Here is a 22,699-nt window from a genome sequence, read left to right as displayed (position 1 = left end):
GGGAGTGCTTGGTGTGTAAGGGACAGCAGGGAATCTGTGTCGCTGAAGCCGAGTGAGTGGAAAGGAGAGTGGGAATAGAGGGGGACGGGGGGGAGGCTTTGTGGGTCCCTGTGAGGAGAATTTGGGCTTTTTCTCCAAGTGAGGTGGTGAGCAAAAAGGAGCCAGGTCCTGACTCAGTTGCTCACAGGCGCCCTCTGGCTGCTGTGTGGGGAACAGTCCTGGGGGTGGGGCAAGGGCAGAAGTTAAGAGACCAGATGGGGGTGGAGGTGGCGGGCAACTGGTTTAGTCCAGGCCAGGAATGATGGCGGCTGGACTGGGGTGGGGCTGTGAAGGTGGTGAGAGGTGGGTGGTGGATTCTGGGTAGATTCTGAAGGTAGAGCCAATAAGATGTGTTAACAGACTGGATGCAGGGGGTGGAGAAAAAGAGGCATAGTGGCACAGAGGAAGATCTGGAGGTCTGAGGCCAGAGCACTGCAGGGGGTTGAAGTCACCTTTATCTAAATAGAAAATACAGCAGGATGAGCAGGTTTGGGTGATGGTGGTCTTTTGGAGAAACTGTAATCCATCTAACACCTCAGAGTCAGCTGCATACCCGTGTTCATGACAGCACTCTTCACAACAGCTACAATATGGGTACAACCTAAATGTCCATCAGTAAAGGAATGGACAAAGAAAATGTGGTGTATATTTACACAATGAAATACTATTCAGTCCTGAAAAAGGAGGAAATTCCATCTTTTGCGACAACGTGCATGAACCTGGAGGACATTATACTAAGTTGAAACAAGCCAGACACAGAAACACAAATACTGCACAATCTCGCTTATGTGTGAGATCTAAAAAATTTGAGGCCGGGCGCGGTGGCCCATAATCCCAGCACTTTGGGAGGCTGATGCGGGCGGGTCACGAGGTCAAGAGATCGACACCATCCTGGCCAACATGGTGAAACCCCATCTCTACTAAAAATACAAAAATTAGCTGGGCGTGGTGGTGCACACCTCTAGTCCCAGCTACTTGGGAGGCTGAGGCAGGAGAATCACTTGAACCCAAGAGGCAGAGGTTGCAGTGAGCCAAGATCATGCCACTGCACTCCAGACTAGCAACAGAGTGACACTCTGTCTAAAAAAAAAAATAATAAATAAATAAATAAATAAAATTTAGGCTGGGGGCAGTGGCTCAACGCTTGTAATCTCAGCACTTTGAGAGGCCGAGGTGGGTGGATCACTTGAGGTGAGGTCAGGAGCTCGAGACCGGCCTGGCCAACATGGTGAAACCTCGTCTCCATTAAAAATACAAAAATTAGGTCTGGTGGCGAGCACCTGTAATCCCAGCTACTCAGGAGGCTGAGGCTGGAGAGTCGCTTGAACCCAGGAGGCGGAGGTTGCAGTGAGCCGAGATGGCACTACTGCACTCCAGACTAGGTGACACAGCGAGACTCTATCTCAAAAATAAATAAATAAAATAAAAAATTAAAATTAAAAATTAAAAAAAATAAAAAATTTGAACCCATGGAAGCAGAGAGAATGGTGGTTACGAAGGGTTGGTGGTGGAGGGATTGGGGAGATATTAGGTAAAGGATACAAAGTTTCAGTGAGATAGGAGGAATAAGTTTTAGAGATCTTTTGCACAGCATGGTGACCACAATTAATGATAACGTATTGTAGTGTATGTTTCAACATAATGTAATATACAACATATGGTATTGTATATTTCAAAACTGCTAAAAGAGATTTTAAGTGTTTTCACCACAAAAAATAAGTATGTGATGTAGTGGATATATTAATTGGCTTGATTTAATCATTCAAAAATGTAAACATATATAGCAAAACATCACATTGTACCCCATGAATATATACAATTACTTTTTCAGTTAGAAAAAAAGTTAGGCTGGGTGCAGTGGCTCATGTCTGTAATCGCAGTACTTTGGGAGGCTGAGGCAGGAAGATTGCTTGAGGCCAGGAGTTTGAGACCAGCTTGGGCAACATAGCAAGACCCCACCTCTACAAAAAAATTTAAAAATTAGCCAGGCATCTGGCTAACACAGTGAAACCCTGTCTCTACTAAAAATACAAAAAATTAGCCAGGCGTGGTGGCGGGCACCTGTAGTCCCAGCTAATCGGGAGGCTGAGGCAGGAGAATGGCGTGAACCCAGGAAGTGGAGCTTGCAGTGAGCCAAGATCGCACCACTGCACTCCAGCCTGGGCGACAGAGTGAGACTCTGTCTCAAAAAAAAAAAAAATTAGCCAGGCATCATGGTGTGTGCCTGTAGTCCTAGCTACTCAAAAGGCTGATGTTGGGGGATCGCTTGAGCCTGGGAGGTCAAGGCTGCAATAAGCTATGATCACACCACTGCACTCCAGGCTGGGCAACAGAGCAAGACCCTGTCTCAAAAAAAAAAAAAAAAAAAAAAAAAAAAAAAGTCAGCTGAAGAAGATGGACCCCCAGAGTCATGGAAACTGCTTTGTACCCAGAGCCTTGGATCAGGGCCTGCGTTGTGGGGAAGTGACCTTGGTCTGGCCAGTGGGCAGGGGATGCATGTCAGTTTATTGACCTGGGCTTTGGTGTCTCATCTGCAAATAAGGGATGCAAAAAGCTCCAACCCCCAACCTCAGAATCACTGGGAGGCACCAATGGGAGAATTCTTGCAAAGGGCTCAGACAGCCCTTCGCTGCATACCACCCAGCAGAACAAGAGCGAGTATAAGTATTAGCAATGGAATAGTTGCAGTGTGTCTAGCTAACCTCTCCTGGGCAACACTGCACCCTCCAGTGGCCATCCCCTGGGAACCAAGTCAAGCAGCAAACAGCCTGGAAACAGGGTTTTTACTTTCCTGAATCAGATAATCACAGAATCAGCCACCTGTACTCCATGTATTGAGCGTGGCAGTTAAGAGCTTCAACATTGAACGCAAGTTTCCTCATTCAAACCCCAATTCTACCACTTCCCAGCCGTGTGGCTTGGGAAAAGTGCTCTAGCTTTTCTGAATGTCAATTTTCTCATCTGTAAAATGGGGAGACTGGGACTGAATGAAATAATCCCTGCAGAGCCCTTAGGGCACAGCCTGGCCACACACATGTTATATCTGTGTTCACTATTGTTGTTATTGTTATTATTTTTAGAGATAAGGTTTCGCCCTGTCACCCAGGGTGCAGTGCAGTGGCATGATCATAGCTCACTGCAGCCTCGACCTCCTGGATTCAAGTGATCCTCCTGTCTCAGCCTCCTGAATAGCTGGGACTACAGGCTACTGTTATTACTGATACCTTTATTTGCCCTGTGAAATAGGTACAGTGAGCCCTGAGATATTAGGCTGGTGCAAAAGTCATTGTGGTTTTTGCCATTACTTTTCATGTATTTTGGATCTGTGCCTGTCCCCACCCAAATCTTATGGTGAATTGTAATCCCCGATGTTGGAGGTGGGGCCTGGTGGAAGGTGATTGGATCATGAGGGCATTATTTCCGCCTTGGTGCTATTCTCGAGATAGTGAGTGAGTTCTTGTGAGATCCGGCCATTTAAAGGTGTGTAGCACCTCCTCACTCTCTTCCTCCGGTTCTGGCCACGTGAGGACGCCTGCTCCAGCTTTACCTTCTGCCATGATTGTAAGTTTCCTGAGGCCTCCCCAGAAGCTAAGCAGATGCTGCCATGCTTTCTGTAGAGCCTGCAGAATCATGAGTCAATTACACCTCTTTTCTTTGTAAATTACCCCAGTCTCAGGTTTTTGTTTTTTTTTTTTTTTTTGACAAGATCTCACTCTGTTTTTTGGGGGTTTTTTTGTTTTCTTTTTTGAGACGGAGTCTTGCTCTGTCGCCCAGGCTGGAGTGCAGTGGCGCGATCTCGGCTCACTGCAAGCTCCGCCTCCTGGGTTCACGCCATTCTCCTGCCTCGGCCTCCTGAGTAGCTGGGACTACAGGTGCCCCCCACCAGGCCCGGCTAATTTTTTGTATTTTTAGTAGAGACAGGGTTTCACTGTGTTAGCCAGGATGGTCTCGATCTCCTGACCTCGTGATCCACCCGCCTTGGCCTCCCAAAGTGCTGGAATTACAGGCGTGAGCCACCACGCCCGGCCTACAAGGTCTCACTCTGTTGCCCGGGCTGGAGTACAGTGGCACAATCACAGCTCACTGCAGCATTAGCCTCTCGGGCTCAAGCGATCCTCCCACCTCACCTTCCTGAGTAGCCACGACCACAGACGCATGCCAGCACACCTGGCTAATTTTTATACTTTCAGTAGAGCCAGGATTTCACTGTGTTGCCCAGGTTGGTCTGGAACTCCTGGGTTCAAGCAATCCTCCCACCGTGGCCTCCCAAAGTGCTGGGATTATGGGTGTGAGCCACTGTGCCCAGTCAGGCATTTCTTTTCAAAAATTTTTCTTTTAAATTATTATTATTTTTTTTTTTTTGAGATGGAGTCTCACTCTGTATCCCAGGCTGGAGTGCAGTGGCTCAGTCTTGGCTCACTGTAACCTCCGCCTCCCTAGTTCAAGTGATTCTCCTGCCTCAGCCTCCCAAGTAGCTGGAATTACAGGTGCATATCACCAGGCCTGGCTAATTTTTTTTGTTTGTTTTTTTTGTATTTTTAGAAGAGATGGGGTCTCGCTATATTGCCCAAGCTTGTCTCACACTCCTGACCTCAAGTGATCTGCCCATCTCAACCTCCCAAAGTGCTGGGATTACAAGCATGAGCCATCACGCCCAGCCCCAGCCAGACATTTCTTTATAGCAATGTGAGAACAGACTAATACAAGCCCCAATTTTCAGATGGGGAAACTGAGGCTCAGAGAGACGACAGGCTTGCCAGAGGTCAGCAGAGCAACAGAGGTGAGCAGGAAGGGTGCTCTGCCAGCCTGCCCTCGTTCTCCCAGATGTACATTGGGGACAATGAGAGCACCTACCAAGAAAGATGTGCCTAGAGGATTAAATGAGATAATTTACTCAAGATGTTGAGAACAGCACTACGTACAAATTGTGGATGAATGTTGGTGTTTATCTTAACTCCCTCGGGTCATGCAGCTGGGCACTGGGGAAGCCCAAGATTGTCTGACTGCAGGGTCCAGTTCCTTATTACAGAGCTTTGCTGTTGAACCAACAATTTAAAAACATACAAGGTTTTGCCTGTTTTTATTGTGTTTTCTTTTGTTTTAAGATGGAGCCTCACTCTGTCATCCAGGCTGGAGTGCAGTGGCGTGGTCTCAGCTCACTAAAACCTCTACCTACCCAGTTCAAGTGATTCTCGTGCCTCAGCCTCCTGAGTAGCTGAGATTACAAGGATGCACCACCACACCCAGCTAATTTTTGTATTTTTAGTAGACATGGGGTTTCATCATGTTGGCCGAGGCTGGTCTCGAACTCCTGACCTCAAGTGGTCTGCCCGCCTGAGCCTCCTAAAGTGTTGGGATTACAGGCGTGAGCCACCGCGGCCGGCCTGCCTTTGCCTGTTTCTTCAGAAGGGACAAGGGAATGGAAAATCAGGGATTGTTCCCTGAGCCTTCTGCTTTTTCGAGGCACTCAGCATTCCTGGTGCCCAAGGCTTCCCACATTGTCCCCTTGGCTGGCACAGCTGCTGGGGTGAGTGTGATTCTGAGGTTGGGGCTTTTTGAATTCCGTTTGTAAATGAGAACGGAACCTCAGCTGCTCCTGAATCCACCCAGATCAGGCCGGGCAGTTCCTGCTTTTCTCCTCCTGCTACAGAATAACAGGACTGGAATTAAGCATAGCTCTTCTTCCTTCTGTCCGTCCCCTAGCAATGTCTGGGCAAACCTAACAAAAGCCATGAAGCCTGTACCATCAGCTATGAATTCAGTTATTCATTCACTCAGTCATTCACTCACTCACTCATTCATTCACTCACTCACTCATTCACTCACTCATTCATTCATTCACTCATTCATTCACTCATTCACTCATTCACTCACTCACTCATTCACTCATTCACTCACTCACTCATTCACTCATTCACTCATTCATTCATTCATTCACTCACTCACCCATTTATGCATTCAACAGATTTTTACTGAACCCCATTCTCAAGTTCTGTATGAGGCTCTGTGGGTCCGTCTTTACCCCCCAGAGGAAGGAGACACATGATTAACCAAATAGACAACATTAAGAGGATTCACACTGATGCCACAGATGGCCATAAAGAGGGGACCTAAACTGGTATCACAGTGGGCATGCAGTGGGGAGATCAGGGAAGGCTTCCTTCCTGGAGGAAGAGACAGTATCATATCAGTAAACACGTACTTCCTTGAGGCCTGAGAGTGCCCCTTTGGCACCTTGGTCCCTCTTCAAGGCCCCTGGACTGCCCCCACAATGCAGCAAACAATGAGTACACATGTGGCACAACAGGGGAACCTCCTTTCAGGTTGGCTGGTGCCCCTGCCGCCCGGATGTTAAATATTTTAAGTATCATGTCTGAGTAAGATTTAAGCAGATACAGAGGAGGGAGCATATTTCAGACACAGGCACACAGCATGTGCAAGTCCCTGGGGTGAGCGGGCAGAAGCTGCTGGTGGAGAAGGCTGGTGTCCCTTTCCCATTTTCTCCCTCTAAAATTTGACAGTGGCAGAAGGAAGCTTGGTTCTGCAGTGGGGACAGAGCTGTGTCCAAATCCTGGTTCTAGCTACACGGAACGGTGGGGAGGTTTGAATATGATAAGCTATGTAAAGGATCTAAGACCCAGCAGATGCTCAGTTCATGCTCTCTGAAGTTGATCTCCACACTGACCTTGGTTTCCATAAACCTGGCACTGCAGAAGGGAAGAGAGGTGGAGGCAGCTAACAAAAGAAAAGGGCCGGGTGTGGTGGGTCACGCCTCTAATCCCAGCATTTTGGGAGGCTGAGGCAGTTGGATCACCTGAGGTCAGGAATTTGAGACCAGCCTGGCCAACATGGCAAAACTCTGACTCTACTAAAAATACAAAAATTAGCCAGGCATGGTGGCATACTCCTGTAATTCCAGCTACTCAGGAGGCTGAGGCGGGAGAATTGCTTGAACCTAGGAGGCAGAGGTTGCAGTGAGCTGAGATCACGCCATTGCACTGCAGCCTGGGCGACAAGAGCGAAACACCACCTAAAAGAAAAAAAGAAAGAAAGAAAAAGAAACAAGAGTTGGGGCGGGAGGGAGAAGAGTTAAGTTAAGGTCTCCACATAGATACCCACAAATCTGGCCTCTGCCCCTACCTGAGCCAATAGAATCAGAGCCAGCTTTCCATCCAGCTCTGATCAGGAGTGGGTGACATTTCAACAAACAAAATCCAAAGCCCCAGTGGACAGAGGGAGCCAGGCTGCGTGGCTGTGCATGTCAGCATGGCAGACAAGAAATCTCTTCCCTAAGAATTTCTTCCCTTGCACTCCAACCACCTGTGAGGGTTCAGAACACAGATATCACAGTGAGATTTGATAAAAGCTGAGAAGGCTATGTAATCATTCCCACTTTTCATTCCGGCTTGCTGTATGACGGGCCCTATGCTCTCGGCGGAGTTTTTGCTGACATTTTTTCCTCCTTTTCACTGTGCAAGTGACACAGTAATGACACGTCATCTACATTGATGGGTGCGGGATGGAAAGGAAGAGGAAAATGTGCTCTGAGGGCCCACAGAAGTCAGGGCAGAAGGCTTCAGGGTACAGGAATGGGGTCCCAGTGGCCCCAGGTAAATACCAGATGGAGTCTGTTGCCCCATTCCTTGAATCTGGACCAGCCTCATTGCTTGCTTTGGACAACAGTGGCCAACATGATGTTGGGCCATTCCTGGGACTGGCCCTTAAGAAGGCTGAACACTTCCTCTTTCTCTTAGAGTCCCACTGCTGCCATGTGAACTAGCTCAGGGTAACCTGCCGGAGGATGAAAAGCTTCCATGAAAACTAGCTCAGGCTAGTCTGCTGGAGGGTGAAAGACCACAGGGAGTGGAGCACAGTCATTCCAGCCGAGGGCATCCTGGACCAGTCTGCAGCCAGTCAACAGCCAAACAGAAGAGCCACCCAGCTGACCTGCAGCTGATCAAAGATGCATGAATGAGCTCAACTGAGACCAGATAAAGCACCCAACTGGGCCCAGCCTGAACTGCCACCCTTCAGAACCATGAGCCAAATAAATGCTTGTCATTATAAGCCACTGGGTCTTGGGGATTGTTTGTTACACAGCAGTGTTGTGGCAATATATAACTGATGCAAAGGAGCATACAGAAGAGGTAAATATAAGGTACACTAAGACAGAGTTTTAAAATAAAAGGTCCTGATTTTATTTTATTTTGATTACAGGTGCACGCCACCACATCCGACTAATTTTTATATTTTTAGTAGAGACGGGGTTTCACCATGTTGGCCAGGCTGGTCTTGAACTCCTGACCTCAGGTGATCCACCTGCCTTGGCCTCCCAAAGTGCTGAGATTATAGGAGTGAGCCACCATGCCTGGCTTTCTCTTTTCTTTCTTACTGTCCTGTTCCTATTTCCTGGTATTGCCAAACAAACCACTTGCCCTCAATTTTTTTTTTTTTTTTTTTTTCTTTTGAGATGGAGTCTTGCTCTGTTGCTCAGGCTGGAGTGCAGTGGTGCAATCTCGGCTCACTGCAAGCTCTGCCTCCCAGGTTCACGCCATTCTCCTGTCTCAGCCTCCTGAGTAGCTGGGACTACAGGCACCCGCCACCATGCCCAGCTAATTTTTTGTATTTTCAATAGAGATGGGGTTTCACCGTGTTAGCCAGGATGGTCTCGATCTCCTGACCTCGTGATCCGTTGCCCTCAAATCTTTGTCTCAGGATCAGTGTGGGTTCTTTTTTTTTTTTTTTTTTTTTTTTTTTGAGACAGAGTCTCGCTCTGTCGCCCAGGCTGGAGTGCAGTGGTGCTATCTCAGCTCACTGCAAGCTCTGCCTGCCGGGTTCATGCCATTCTCCTGCCTCAGCCTCCCGAATAGCTGGGACTACAAGTGACTGCCATCATACCCAGCTAATTTTTTTTTTTTTTTTTTGGTATTTTTAGTAGAGATGGGGTTTCACCATGTTAGCCAGGATGGTCTCGATCTCCTGACCTCGTGATCCGCCCACCTCAGCCTCCTAAAGTGCTGGGATTACAGGCGTGAGCGACCGCGCCCAGCCCAGTCTGGGTTCTTGATTGCAAAACCAAACACTGACCGGCTATCTTAGGCATAAAACGAATTTTTAGGAAACTCAGATAATCAACAGGGGGCCAGAAGAGGGGATTTGGGAAGTGAGCAGGAACAGCGTAGCCCGCCTGACCTCCTCCTGCAGGTGGCCATGAAAGAATCTGAATCATCATGTTTGGATCACTTGGTCCATTTTCAAATTCCTGGGTAGGAAAACATGTGACTGGTTGAGTTTTTTGTTGGTTTGTTTTTTGAGACAGGGTCTTGCCCTGTTACCCAAGCTGGGCTGGAGCGTAGTGGCACTATTACGGCTCACTGCAGCCTTGATCTCCTGGGCTCAAGCAATCCTCCTGCCTCAGCCTCCTGAGTAGCTGGGACTACAAGTCTGTGCTACCACACCCAGCTAATTAAAAAAAATTTTTAAGAGATAAGGGTCTCACTATGTTGCCCAGTCTGGTCTCAAACTCCTGGGCTTGGCTCAAGCTATCCTCCTGCCTTGGCATCCCAAAGTGCTGGGATCATAGGCATGAGCCACTGCACCTGGCCCTGGTTGTTTAAATCACATGCTCTAACAGGTGATGGGGAGAGAATGAATCCCTTTCACCTTCAACTTATAAGTGAGCGTGGGATTGGAAAGGGAGGTCAGATATTGGGAACCCAACTAATAATAGCAAATGTTCTCTACGGTTAACTAACTGGTCTATGGAACTAGGCCTGGAGAAGTAGTAATAATTATTATCATCATTATAATGATAGTTATTAGTCTTACAACAGCTAATATAATTGAGCACTTACTCTGTGCCAGTTTTTGTTCTAAATGCCTTATATGTATCTCACTGACTTTTACCTTTTGAGGTAAGTGCAGTTATTATTCCCATTCCACAGATGAGGAAGCTGAGGCCCAATGGACTATATCATTTTCTCTTTCTTCAGACTGTCCATGGGCAAATAACATCCATAAACCCAGCCCAGCATGTGTCAGACATTAACTCATTGAACCTTGAAAACAACTCCATAAGGTGGGAGTATTTTGTTGTTATTTTGTTGTTGTTGTTGTTTTGTTTTGTTTGTTTGTTTGAGACAGGGTCTCACTCTGTTGGACTGCAGTGGTGCAAGCACGGCTCACTGCAGCCTCAACCTCCTGGGCTCAAGTGATTCTCCCACCTCAGCCTCCTGAGTAGCTGGGATTACAGGCACACACTATCACACCCAGATAATTTTTGCTTTGTTTTGTTTTTGTAGAGATGGAGTTTCACCATGTTGCCCAGAGTGGCCTCGAACTCCCAAGTTTAAGCGATCCACCCACCTCAGCTTCCCAAAGTGTTTGGATTACAAGCGTGAGCCACCATGCCCCATCAAGTCAGGGAATGTTACTACTCTCATTTTCCAGATTAAGAAATGGAAGATTCAGGGAGGTACAGTAACTTGCCCAAGGTCACACAGCTTGGAAACAGTGGAGTCAGGTTGGGAATCTACTCTAACCCCAAAGACCAGGTCTTAACCACTATGCTTCCTTACATGTCTGTGGAGACTGGCTGCCCTCTTTTAGAGATGCCTGCACAAGAAGCAGCTGGGCTGTAAAGCAACATTAAAAAAATTTTATTTTTTGAGACAGAGTGCCATTCTGTTGGCCAGGTGTGGTGGCTCACGGCTGTAATCCCAGCACTTTGAGAGGCCAAGGCAAGTGAATCACTTGAGGTCAGGAGTTCATCAGCCTGGCCAACATGGTGAAACCCCCTCTCTATTAAAAATGCAAAAATTAGCCAGGCATGGTGGCGTGCGCCTGTGATCCCAGCTACTTAGGAGGTTGAGGTGGGAGTGCTTGAACCTGGGAGGTGGATGCTGCAGTGAGCCAAGATTGCACCATTGCACTCCAGCTTGGGTGACAGAGCAAGACCCTGTCTTGAGGAAAAAAAAACAAGAGTCTTGGTTTGTTGCGAGTCCATTGGCACGATCTTGGCCTCCCGGCTTCAAGCGGCCCACCACGCAGCCATCTCCCTGCCCTGGTGAGAGGAGAGGAGTCATTAGGCATGCAAACTGTAGAGGCAGTGGGACAGATGCCCCTTGGAGGCAGGCTGGTATTTGTCATAGCAATTCGAGAGAACAAGACCTCAGTCGGCCCCCAAACCCGCAGAGAGATGGATGGCAAGGTCTTCTCCAGTCCCACAGGGAAAATGGCCAAGAAGCTCAGTATGGAACAAGGTCACCTGGCCATCTGGCCTTCACTCAGTCCCTCTCCACCCCAGCTGGAGGCAGAGGGAGGGAAGAGAACATTTTAGCACAATACGGTGTGCTGGGAGCTGTCCAGGGTGCTGAAACCTGTAACCCATTAAGCTTCCAACTTTCGCTCCTTGAGTTAGTGCCGAGTAGACCCCAAGGCAAGTACTAAGGTCCAGTGGTTAATTTGAGAGGTGATCCAAGGAATTACAAGTGAGGAATGAGGAAGAGAGAGATTGGTAAAGGGTACACTAGTGAATGAGTTTTATGGTGAACAACTAGGATTCAATTTTACTGAGGAGCCTCTATGATGCTGTATAACATATTTCAAAGTTTTCCCACTGAGCAATGGGGAAGCCGGGGTATTTATACACTGACTCCTTAGCTCACTGGTTGAGGGATGCTACCGAGGTTATTAAGCATCTGGCATAGGGGCTCAGCAAACTGTGTGATGCCAGAGATTGCCCTCCAACAGAGATGTAGAGAGATGGGAGTGTACCAAGAGGAAGCTGCAAGTGAACTTAGAGGTAAGCTGTGTGATGCAAACCCTAGGAGGCAGACACTAGTTTTACTCCCTTTTTCCAGGTGAGAAAACTGAGGTTCAGTGAGTTCAATCCATTTTCACTGTCACAGAGGGAAGAGCTTCCTCTGACTCTGAAATCCAGGTCTTAACCATAGTGCTAGGCCAATCTCTCATTTCTTGAAATCTCTTCTGCTCCTGTTTTTCCCCAGCCATAGTGGAACCCAAGATCAGGGAGGGGAAGGAAGGATCACCCTGACTTTCCATGCCAGAGAGCTCTATTCAAATTCTCAAGTTTACTTTCATTGGCAAACTTGACCTTAGGGAAATAGCATAGGATTCAAGAAAATGGGTTCTAGATCCAGATCTGCCTTAGTTCAAATCCTGGGTCCACCATGTATGAGACAGATGCTCTGGTCTGAATATTTCAAACCTTCCAAAACTCTTGTTGAAATTTGTTTTATTTATTTTATATTATTATTTATTAACACAGAGTCTTACTCTGTCACCCAGCCTGGAATGCAGTAGTGTGTGTGCATTATAGCTCAAGCAGCCTTGACCTTAAACTTTCCAGTCTCCATAACTGTAAGAAATAAATGGCTTTTTCTTTACAAATTACTCAGTTTCAGGTATTCTGTTATAAGCAACAGAAAACAGACTAAGACAGTAAGTATTTAATGTCTTTGAGCCTCAGGTGCTCCATCTGTAAATGGGGATAATAATAGTATTTATTTAACTTTGAGAGTTGAAATAATTTTATTTCTATTTTTATTTTTAGAGACAATCTTGCTCTGTCACCCAGGCTGGAGTACAGTGGTGTGATCATAGTTCACTGCAGCCTCAAATTCCTGGGCTCAAGCAATCCTCCTGCCTCAGCCTCCTCATTAGCTGGGACTATAGGCATGTACCAACATACCTGGCCAACTTAAAAAATAAACTTTTTACAAAGACAGGATCTTGCTATGCTGCCCAGACTGGTCTCAAACTCCTGGGCTCAAGTGATCCTCCTGACTTGGCCTCCTAAAGTGCTGAGATTATAGGAGGGTGCCTATGTATGTATATAAAATATAGTATGTCATATTGTAAGCACCTTGTAAGTTTCAGCTTATCAGAGTTGCCACTGTTGTTAATAACAGGCATTACATTCCTAAGGACACTGGGTTGAATATAGCTCTTTGCTGAACTTAACACAGACCCAGTGTTATTCTAGGTTTAGAGACATGTCCTAGAGACAGGCTGAGATCCTGATCCACCCCGTACCAGCTGTGTGACTCCCTTGCGAGCAGCTTAACCTCTCTGAGCCTCAGATTCATCTGTACAAAGGCTAGTGAGGCTAACTGTGATAATGCACATAAAACTCTTAATGTAGTCCCTGGCACATAGTAAGTACTCAATAAATGATAAGAATAACAACCATGGCAGCTAACATCGTTATTATCACTGTCACTGCTGGTGTTGTTAGAAGATGGAAGAAAATAGCTCCTGCTGCTAGGAAGTGATGTGGTTCCTGGTGAAACATCGTCCAGCAAATATCATGACAACCAAATGCCTTGAACAATAAAAAGATCGATGCTCTCTCAATGGTATAACTCACTGAGAATGACAAAAAGCATTTGTGTCACAGTGGGGAATCCTTTTGGTACCAAGGATGACTGATCCATGGAGGGGAGAAATTACTGCAGAGAGACATTAAAATAAAAGGCTGCTGGTATTTATAGGAACTGTTGTTGGTCTCATGAGTTAGAATGCTGGTTGTGTTTTGTTGTTGTTGTTGGAATGCTGTTTACATGTGATGGCAACTCAGAGCAGTTGCATGGGGTAGCGGTGAAGAAAGAAAGGAGGTAAGCAGCAACTACATGTATTTATTCAATTAATCAAAAAGGAGAGAGGACGTGAGAGGTGTATGGTCAAGACACTGACCTCTCTGAGAGACTTGGTTTCCTCAACTATATAATGAAAAGCAAGGGAACTAGGATTATTCTCTGGGAATCCCTTTCTTATTCTCTGAAAAGAGACCACAGGCTAGTCAGGAGGCAAGAGGAAGGAAGAGAGAGCTGGGCTCTACTGGCAGAACCTGAGGGGTGATATTAAACATTTATACCACTCCCATTGCCCACAAAGTCAGGGTTCCTGGCTCCGTGACATGAAGATACCTTCTTATTCTAGAAGATCTCTTGCCACCATCTCTGTGTGACTTTGGACAAACTACTTCACTTCTTTGTGAGTAAAATAGAAGGGATGGACCTGCCAGAGTCCACGGAGCCTTAAAATTCAATGACGTGGCCGGGTGCGGTGGCTCATGCTTGCAATCCCAGCACTTTAGGAGACAGGTGGGCGGATCACTTGAAATCAGGAGTTTGAGACCAGCCTGATCAACATGCAGAAACCCCGTCTCTACTAAAAATACAAAAAATTAGCCGGGCTTGGTGGTGCATGCCTGTAATCCCAGCTGCTCGGAAGGCTGAGGCAGGAGAATCGCTTGAACCTGGGAGGCGGAGGTTGCAGCGAGCCAAGATTATGCCATTGCACTCCAGCCTGGACAATAAGAGCAAAACTCCAACACAAAAAAAAAAAAAAAAAAAAAAAATTCAATGATGCTACAAGACCAAAAACATCTTTCCCTGCTGGTCCCTGTGTAGTTCCATCTTTTCCTTGCCTCTGATCTTCAACAAAATGGCCCAAAGCCTGAGGCAGTATATAGTCCCTTCTAAAAAGGAACCTTCGTTTTCACAGAGTCACAAAATGTCAGAGCTGGCAAAGACCCGAGCTTCTCTGTCTTATATCTCATCTGATGTTCAGGGCATCTGCCACAGAATTCTGGACTATCTGACTATCTCTATCAGTGTGTTGGTCCCATCTTCTAAACAGCTTAGTAAATTTCCCAGGACACTCATCAGAAGTGTTACCCTTTTCCAGCTTAACAACCATTTATTTTACTGAGAATTTATTATGTGCCAGGTACAGTGCTAACCCTGTGAATAAAAAAAAGAAAAAAAATTGTGCTCACCCCTTCTCTGGTGAGGTTCACAGTCTCTTTTCTTAACATGCATAATTTGTGTTATTTGAGCTCTTCAATATTTACATATATTTGAGAATGACAGTAAAAGAACTATCATCTCAGACATACAGCCAAGCTTCTGAAATCTTCCTCTTACACATTTTCAGTTTCATGATCAGAACACAAATACAATAAAAATATGCCTTACAAAGGTTTGACAAAATTACAAAGTTAGGATTTCTCTGAGGCTCTGAGCTACAAAGAACAAACAGATATCTGGAGTAAGATCTTTTCCACCAAACTTCACCCAAGAAGAAGGCAAACACCTTGGTAGTTCACAAAAAATGAATGATGTTTTAACGCTGTGGTTTGCTTCAGGAATCTGAGAGGACAACAGGTTAATCAGAAAGTACTCATTAGGCTGGGCACGGTGGCTCACACCTGTAATCCCAGCGCTCTGGGAGGCCAAGGTGGGCAGATCACCTGAGGTCCAGAGTTCGAGACCAGTCTGGCCAATATAGTGAAACCCCATCTCTACTAAAAATACAAAAATTAGCCGGGCATGGCAGCATGTGCTTGTAATCCCAGCTCTCGGGAGGCTGAGGCAAGGGAACTGCTGGAACCCAGGAGGGTGAACCGAGATACCACCACTACACTCTGTCTCAAACAAAAAAAAAAAAAAAAAGAAATTACTCATTGTGCTCATTAAACTCATCACTGTCTCAATGTCAAATTAGTATATTTGAGTCCCCTCCTCTCTGAAACACAGAATTAAGTGTCTACTGTGTTCCTTCACCATTGACATTGGCAGAATGCTAGGTCTGCAGGATGTGTGTGTGTGTGTGTGTATTTTTTATTTCTTTTTCCTTTTTTCTTTTTTGAGAGAGTCTCACTCTGTCGTCCAGGATGGAGTGCAGTGTCACCATCTCAGCTCACTGCAACCTCTGCCTCCTGGATTCAAGTGATTCTGCTGCCTCAGCCTCCCAAATAACTAGAATTACCAGTGCACACCACACCACCATGCCAGGCTAATTTTTTTTTTTTTTTTTTGTATTTTTAGTAGAGATGGGGTTTCACCATGTTGGCCAGGCTTGTCTCGAACTCCTGACCTCAAGCAATCTGCCCGCCTCTGCCTCCCAAAGTGCTGGGATTACAGGCATGAGCCACAGCGCCCAGCCTAAATTTTTTTTTTCTTTTAGACAAAATCTCACTTTGTTGCCCAGACTGGCCTTAAACCCCTAGGCTCAGGGAATCCTCCCACCTCAGCTTCCAAAAGCTGGAATTCCAGGTGCTTGCCACTGCACCCAGCTCATGCAGAACGTTTTACTTTCCCCTCCCTGTTCCTAGCTTACAACACAAAAGGACACTAAACAGCACCTTGGAATTTGGAGTAATAAAATTTAAGCAATGCGCCTAATTTGAATGAGACAGAACCACCAGACAAGAAGGATAATTGACTACCAGAGAAATAAGAGCAAGAAAAGCAAGTGAAAGAAATGCATGATGAATACAAAAAGAACGGAGAAGGGGATGCGAAAGGAACCCAACCTAGAAGAGAAGCTCTTCATGATAGGGTCAGGATTCCCTGAGAATCTAATTAAAACTACAGACCAGATTGGCCAGGCGCGGTGGCTCAAGCCTGTAATCCCAACACTTTGGGAGGCCGAGATGGGCGGATCATGAGGTCAGGAGATCGAGACCATCCTGGCTAACACAGTGAAACCCCGTCTCTACTAAAAAATACAAAAAACTAGCCGGGCGAAGTGGCCGGTGCCTGTAGTCCCAGCTACTCGGGAGGCTGAGGCAGGAGAATGGCATAAACCCGGGAGGCAGAGCTTGCAGTGAGCTGAGATCCGGCCACTGCACTCCAGCCTGGGCGACAGAGCAAGACTCCATCTCAAAAAAAACAAACTACAGACCAGAAAAAAATATACATATACACAACTTTTTTCTTGCATAAAATTTCAGCAGATTCATTCATCCCAACGATGAGCTCTCACCCTTAGGATCTATCTGTTCTAGATGAAGAATTTCTCGTGTAGAGGAATGAATCTAGAATCTCCTTCATCAGATGACAGGAAAGTTGAAGAAAGGCCACCTTGTTGTAAGCAGGTGGATACGAACACTTACAAGTGACAAAGTGACCTATTGAATGACTGCCTTCAGTTTAATGATCACTTATTCAGACCCACTAGGTACCTGTATTAGTCAGGGTTCTTTAGTGGGACAAAACTAATAGGATAGATGTATATACGAAAGGGAGCTTATTAAGGAGCACTGACTCACACAATCACAAGGTAAAGTCCCACAATAGCCCATCTGCAGGCTGAAGAGCAAGGAAGCCAGTGGTGAATCCGTCCGAGTCCTCAAATCTCAAAAGTAGGAAGCTGACAGTGCAGCCTTCAGTCTGTGGCCAAAGGCCCGAGAGCTCCTGGCTAACCGCTGGTGTAAGTCCATGAGTCCAAAAGCTGAAGAACTTGGAGTCTGATTTTAGAGGGCAGGAAGCATCCAGCACAGGACAAAGATGAAGGCCAGAAGACTCAGCAAGTCTGCTCTTTCCAACTTCTTCTGCCTGCTTTTATTCTGGCTGCACTGGCAGCTCATTAGATGGTGCCCACACAGATTGAGGGTGGGTCTGCCTCTCCCAGTCCACTGACTCAAATGTTAATCTCCTTGGGCAACACCCTCACAGACACATCCAGGAACAATACTTTGCATCCTTCGAGCTGATAAAGTTGACACTCAATATTAACCATCACACCACTCAGTAGTATATGAGTTTCCCTAAGTATTTCCATAACCACGTTATTATGAAAAACAAAAAACAGGGTTGCAAAAGCCCATCAATGATAGACTGGATAAAGAAAATATGGTACATATACACCGTGGAATACTATGCAGCCATAAAAAAGAACAAGATCATGCCCTTTGCAGGGACATGGATGGAGCTGGAGGTCATTATCCTTAGCAAACTAATGCAGGAACAGAAAACCAAATATTGCGTGTTCTAAGTGGGAGCTAAATGATGGTAACACACGGACACACAGAGGCGAACAACACGCACTGGGGCCTTTTGGAGGGTGGGAGGAGAGATAGGATCAAGAAAAATAACTAATGGGTACTAGGCTTAATACCTGGGTGATGAAATAACCCGTACAACAAACCCCCATGATACAAGTTTACCCATGTAACAGATCTGCACTTGTACCCCTAAACTTAAAATAAAAGTAAAACAAAAAAAAACACCACACAGGGATTTTTAAGGGATTTTTTAAAGGCTCCTTCCTGTCAGCAAGGTCAAGCCAGCCCCAGCCAGCAGAAGCCAGCCCCCAGGGAGCCTGAATTGGCGCAACCACTTTGCAGAGTAATTTGGCAATACCTACTGGGGCTGAGGATGCACACAGTATACAACTCAGCAGTTCCACTCCTGGGTGTGTACCCTAGAGAAACTCACTCGGGAGAAAGCAGGGACACTTTGCTCCAAAATTGCCCAAAGCTGGAAACAATCCAAATAAATAAATACAACGGCAGCATACTCCTACCGCAGAATACTACGCAGTCGTGAAAATGGATGCATGAAAACTATTCTCGTTAATCAGATTTATCTCATGTCAAACACAAAAGTCAGGTTAGAGAAATGTGAAGTTTGAAAAACAGTACCATGTATTTCTTTTTTTTTCTTTCTTTTCTTTTTTAAATTTTTATTTCTTTATTTTTTGAGACAAGGTCTCACTCTGTCACCCAGGCTGGAGTGTAGTGGTGCAATCACAGCTCACTGCAGCCTTGACCTCCTGGGCTCAGGTGATCCTCCCACCTCAGCCTTCTGAGTAGCTGGGACTACAGGCATGCATCATCATGCATGCTTGTTTTTGCATTTTTTGTATACATGGGGTTTCACCATGTTGCCCAGGCTGGTCTTAAACTCCTGGACTCAAGCAGTCTTCCCGCCTTGGCCTCTCAAAGTGCTAGGATTACAAGTGTGAGCCACCACACCTGGCCTTTATTTCAAACAAAAACAAAACATTATTTTTTAGGGACAGAGTCTTGCTCTGTTGCCCAAGCTGGAGTGTAGTCATAGCTCACTACAATGACAACCTTCTGGGCTCAAGTGATCCTCCCACCTTGGCCTCCTGAGTAGCTGGGACTACAGGAGCACACCACCATGGCCAGCTGATTATCTTATTACATTTTATTTCATTTTGTAGAGACGGGGTTTCACTACATTGGCCAGGCTGGTCTCAAACTTCTGGCCTCAAGTAATCCTTCCATCTTTGCCTCCAAAATTGCTAGGATTACAGGTGTGAGCCACCATTCCCAGCCCACATATTTCTTATCTACGTATGTAGTCAAAGTGTAAACTGTTCTCACTCTGATGCTATTTAAAAAACATTTTTAAGTGTAAAAATAGGTAGCATCTATTTCTTATATACTTAGGCAGCCAAAGTGTAAATACATAAATGGAAATAATAAACATAAAATTCAGGAAAGTGCCCCAGATGGGGGAGAGAAAGGAATGGGTCTAGGGAGGGAGAAAACAGGGATTAGAAAGGTTAGAAAGGTTTTGTTTTGCTGGGTACAGTGGCTTATGCCTGTAATCCCAGCATTTTGGGAGGCTGAGCCAGGTGGGTCACTTGAGGTCAGGAGTTCGAGACCAGCCTGGCCAACATGGTGTAAACCCGTCTCTACTAAAAATACAAAAATTAGCTAGGTGTTGTGGTACACGCCTGTAATTCAAGCTACTTGGGAGGCTGAGGCAGGAGAATCACTTGAACCTGGGAGGCAGAGGCTGCAGTGAGCCGAGATCGCACCACCGCACTCCAGCCTGGGAGACAGAGGGAGACTCTGTCAAAAAAAAAAAAAAAGAGAGAAAGGTTTTGTTTTGATGGCAGGTTACTCCATTACTTCTCTATCCTCAGTTCTCCCTATTCTTCTGGTCACCTTCTCTAGCCACATGAGCCTTCTTACTGTTGACCAAACACATCAGATACAGTCCAGCCTCAGAGCCTTTGCACTGGCTGTTCCCTTTGCCTGACACTCTGTTCCAGCTCTCCTCATGGCTCACTCACTCACCTCCCCTTAGGTTTTCATTCAGATGTCACATTCCCAGTGAAGCCTTCCCTGGCTTCCAGCACCCCTCACCCCTGCCTGCCACACATCCCATCCCTCCCCTGCTTTATATTTCCTCTGTACCCCTCACCGCCATCTGACACACTTGATTCATCCATCAATTGTGTCCATCCCCATCAGTAGACTCGCAGCTCCATGAGAACAGGGGATTTTTCTATTTCGTTTACTGCTGTGTCCCAGAGCCTAGAACAGGACCTGGCACATAGAAGTGTTCAATAAATAGTCATTGAATAAATGAATGTATACACAGGTGTTTGCTCTATTATTCTGTACTTATTTTTGCATGGGATCTTGCTAGCTTGCCCAAGCTGGTCTCAAACTAGTTAGGCTCAAGCAATCCTCCCTCTTCAGCCTCCTGAGTAATTGGGGCTATAGGCATGTGCCGTTGTACCCAGCTTTACACATTTTTAATTTTTATTTTGTGGAGATGCAGTCTTGCTATGTTGCCCAGGCTGGTCTCAAACTCCTGGGCTCAAGCAATCCTGCCACCTTGGCCTCCCAATGTGCTGGGATGCAGGCATGAGCCACCCTGCCCAGGTTTACATTTTGTAAACAACAAAAAAGTTAGCCACTAGGCTGTTTCCAGGTGAGCTTCCTAGTAGGGTAAGAGAAAAGTGCCCAGCACCATAATATGTCCTTGGAACCCATCAAGGTCCCAAGTCACTGAACTGTGAGCACAACCAACAAAGATCCCTCTGTGACCACCAAGCCCATGAGAGCTAGCCCAGAGTCCTTACAACAGACCACTGACATCTGAAGGCCTCTACAGAAACAGCCCAATAGGCCACAGTTCCTTCTGTGAGAGGCAACATTGCTCTGAAACAAATCTGCATTCTGAGAGTCCAGCCAGCACAGCGTGGGTGCTGCAACCCATCACATCCACCAAGAGAGACAGAACATGGAGCAGCAACAAAACATGGAGAGCTACGATCCTGTAAATGATTACTATGAAAAAGGTGTCCCAGTGAAGAAGGATCCTGGAATAGAAGAGCCCAGACTTAGCTCAGAGGAGAGCAGAGAGTGGGAAGTGGAGGAACCAGCCACTGGTAACAGATAGTAAAGTCCCTACTGGAATCTAATAAAAGTCTTTAAGGTCCCTGACAGACTAGTGGGTAATTCTCCAAATCCATTTCCCTTTTCTTCTAAGCACAATCTGATACTTCCCAGCTTCCCTTGCAGTGATGTGTGGTCATGTGACCCAGTTCTAGCCAACAGGATATGAATGAAACAGGTATGGGTCACACCCCTTCTAAACTCATAAACCTTCCCAAGTATCACCTTCTATGCTCATTTCTCCTTCCTGGTTTGATACAGACAAGCATGGAGTTATTGGATGCTGTGGGCTGACAATGAAGATCCACAATACGGCAAGGGTTAGGGTCCATCAGTCATTGGAGCAGATGAACTTGCCAACTAGGAACAATTATTTTGGACTTTTTTTTTGAGATGGGGTCTTGCTCTGTTGCCCAGGCTAGAGTGTGGTGGTATGATCATAGCTCACTGCTCCCTCCAACTCCTGGGGTCAAGCAATTCTCCCAGGCATGTACCACCATGCCTGGCTAATTTTTTTTTTATTTTATGTTTTAGTGACGGTGGGGGGGGGGGTCTCACTATGTTGCCCAGGCTGGTCTTGAACTCCTGAGCTCAAGTGATCCTCCCATCTCAGCCTCCCAAAGTGCTGAGATTACAGTCATGCACCACCACACCCAGCTCACTTTTGAATTTTCTATGAGTGACAAATAAACTTCTGCTGTGTTGTCATTATTTTTTGTTATACCAGCAAGTGCTACCTCATACAGGGTGCTTCAAGGAAAGCATACACACATTTCAACCACAGTTCATCATATATGGATCTGAAAACTCCTTGAAGACAGTGACTGCACCTTATTTAGCTTGCTTTTCTCCTTTGTCATAATCACAATCCCTTGCACCCAGACATTCTCAAAACACATTCACCAAGTTGAAATAAAAGCAAGATATCCTCAAGCAAATCAAGAGATCCATGCACGTACAACACTTAAAACCTTGAGTTCTGGAATGCATAATCTTCTGTTCATATCCCAGTTTCATCACTTACTTGCTTGGTGGCCTTAAGCAAGTTACGCTCTGAGTTTCCGATTCCTCAGTGGTCAGATGGGAATATTAATATTTCCTAATTCAGTGGGTTGTTGCAAGGATTAAATTAGAGAATGCGCATAAAGCACTCTGGAAGCAGCCAACGATAATGAGCTATTATTTTAATTGTAACAGAAAGCATCTGCTGTAATATACAGCTGAGATATGGATGTGGGGTGTTGGCAGAAAGGAGGCAGGTGCATAATGAGGGGAGGGAGAACACAAGGGTTCAGCCTTCCTGAGCCCGGCGCAAACCACACCAACCAAAAGCCTCGTAATCCTTCAGCTAGTTAAATCCAAAGAGTATAGCACGTGCCACTTACCCCGTTAGCACCACCACAAAGTCCATGACGTTCCAGCCATTCCTCAAGTAGGAGCCTTTGTGGAAGGCAAACCCAAGGGCAATGATTTTAATTCCAGCCTCGAAACAAAAAATTCCAATGAAGTATGGTTCTGTGTCATCCTGGAAGGGAGAGAACGCAAGTTCAGCGTCTTGGGCTGGGCAGATGTTGGCAAGACCAGGGAACCAGCCCATCTAGAAATCAGTATCCACCACCGTCTCACTTCCCTCGACCCTCCTGCACTCACCACCCCTCACTGCCTCTTGCAGAGTTCTCTTGTCCA

The 22,699-nt window shown here is 46.1% G+C and overlaps 3 protein-coding genes across 28 annotated transcripts in view; 2 read left to right on the top strand and 1 right to left on the bottom strand.

Moving 5' to 3' along the window:
- The window catches only part of C19H19orf53 (chromosome 19 C19orf53 homolog), a 542,027-nt gene that overhangs the window by 190,577 nt on the left and 328,751 nt on the right, over window positions 1-22,699 (top strand). The window contains exon 1 of one of the 21 annotated variants that reach the window (XM_050770947.1): window positions 90-93. The exons of the other annotated variants lie outside the window; for them this stretch is intronic. The gene's annotated coding sequence lies outside the window, so the exon portion shown is untranslated. Of the gene's footprint in view, window positions 1-89; window positions 94-22,699 lie in introns of those variants that run through there. 21 annotated transcript variants of the gene reach the window in all.
- YJU2B (YJU2 splicing factor homolog B) overlaps window positions 1-22,699 on the top strand; it is a 595,535-nt gene that overhangs the window by 259,769 nt on the left and 313,067 nt on the right. The gene's annotated exons all lie outside the window — the stretch shown is intronic.
- Window positions 1-22,699, bottom strand: part of CACNA1A (calcium voltage-gated channel subunit alpha1 A) — a 307,593-nt gene that overhangs the window by 231,747 nt on the left and 53,147 nt on the right. For all 6 annotated transcript variants that reach the window (XM_050769983.1, XM_050769982.1, XM_050769981.1 and 3 more), the window contains exon 3: window positions 22,399-22,538. In XM_050769983.1, coding sequence (XP_050625940.1) covers window positions 22,399-22,538 — 140 coding nt within the window. The remainder of the gene's footprint in view (window positions 1-22,398; window positions 22,539-22,699) is intronic.

The sequence above is a fragment of the Macaca thibetana genome, chromosome 19, assembly GCF_024542745.1.
Source record: "Macaca thibetana thibetana isolate TM-01 chromosome 19, ASM2454274v1, whole genome shotgun sequence".
NCBI lineage: Eukaryota > Metazoa > Chordata > Mammalia > Primates > Cercopithecidae > Macaca > Macaca thibetana.
Note: the sequence above shows the minus strand (reverse complement) of the source record. Positions and strands in the feature narration are given on the sequence as shown.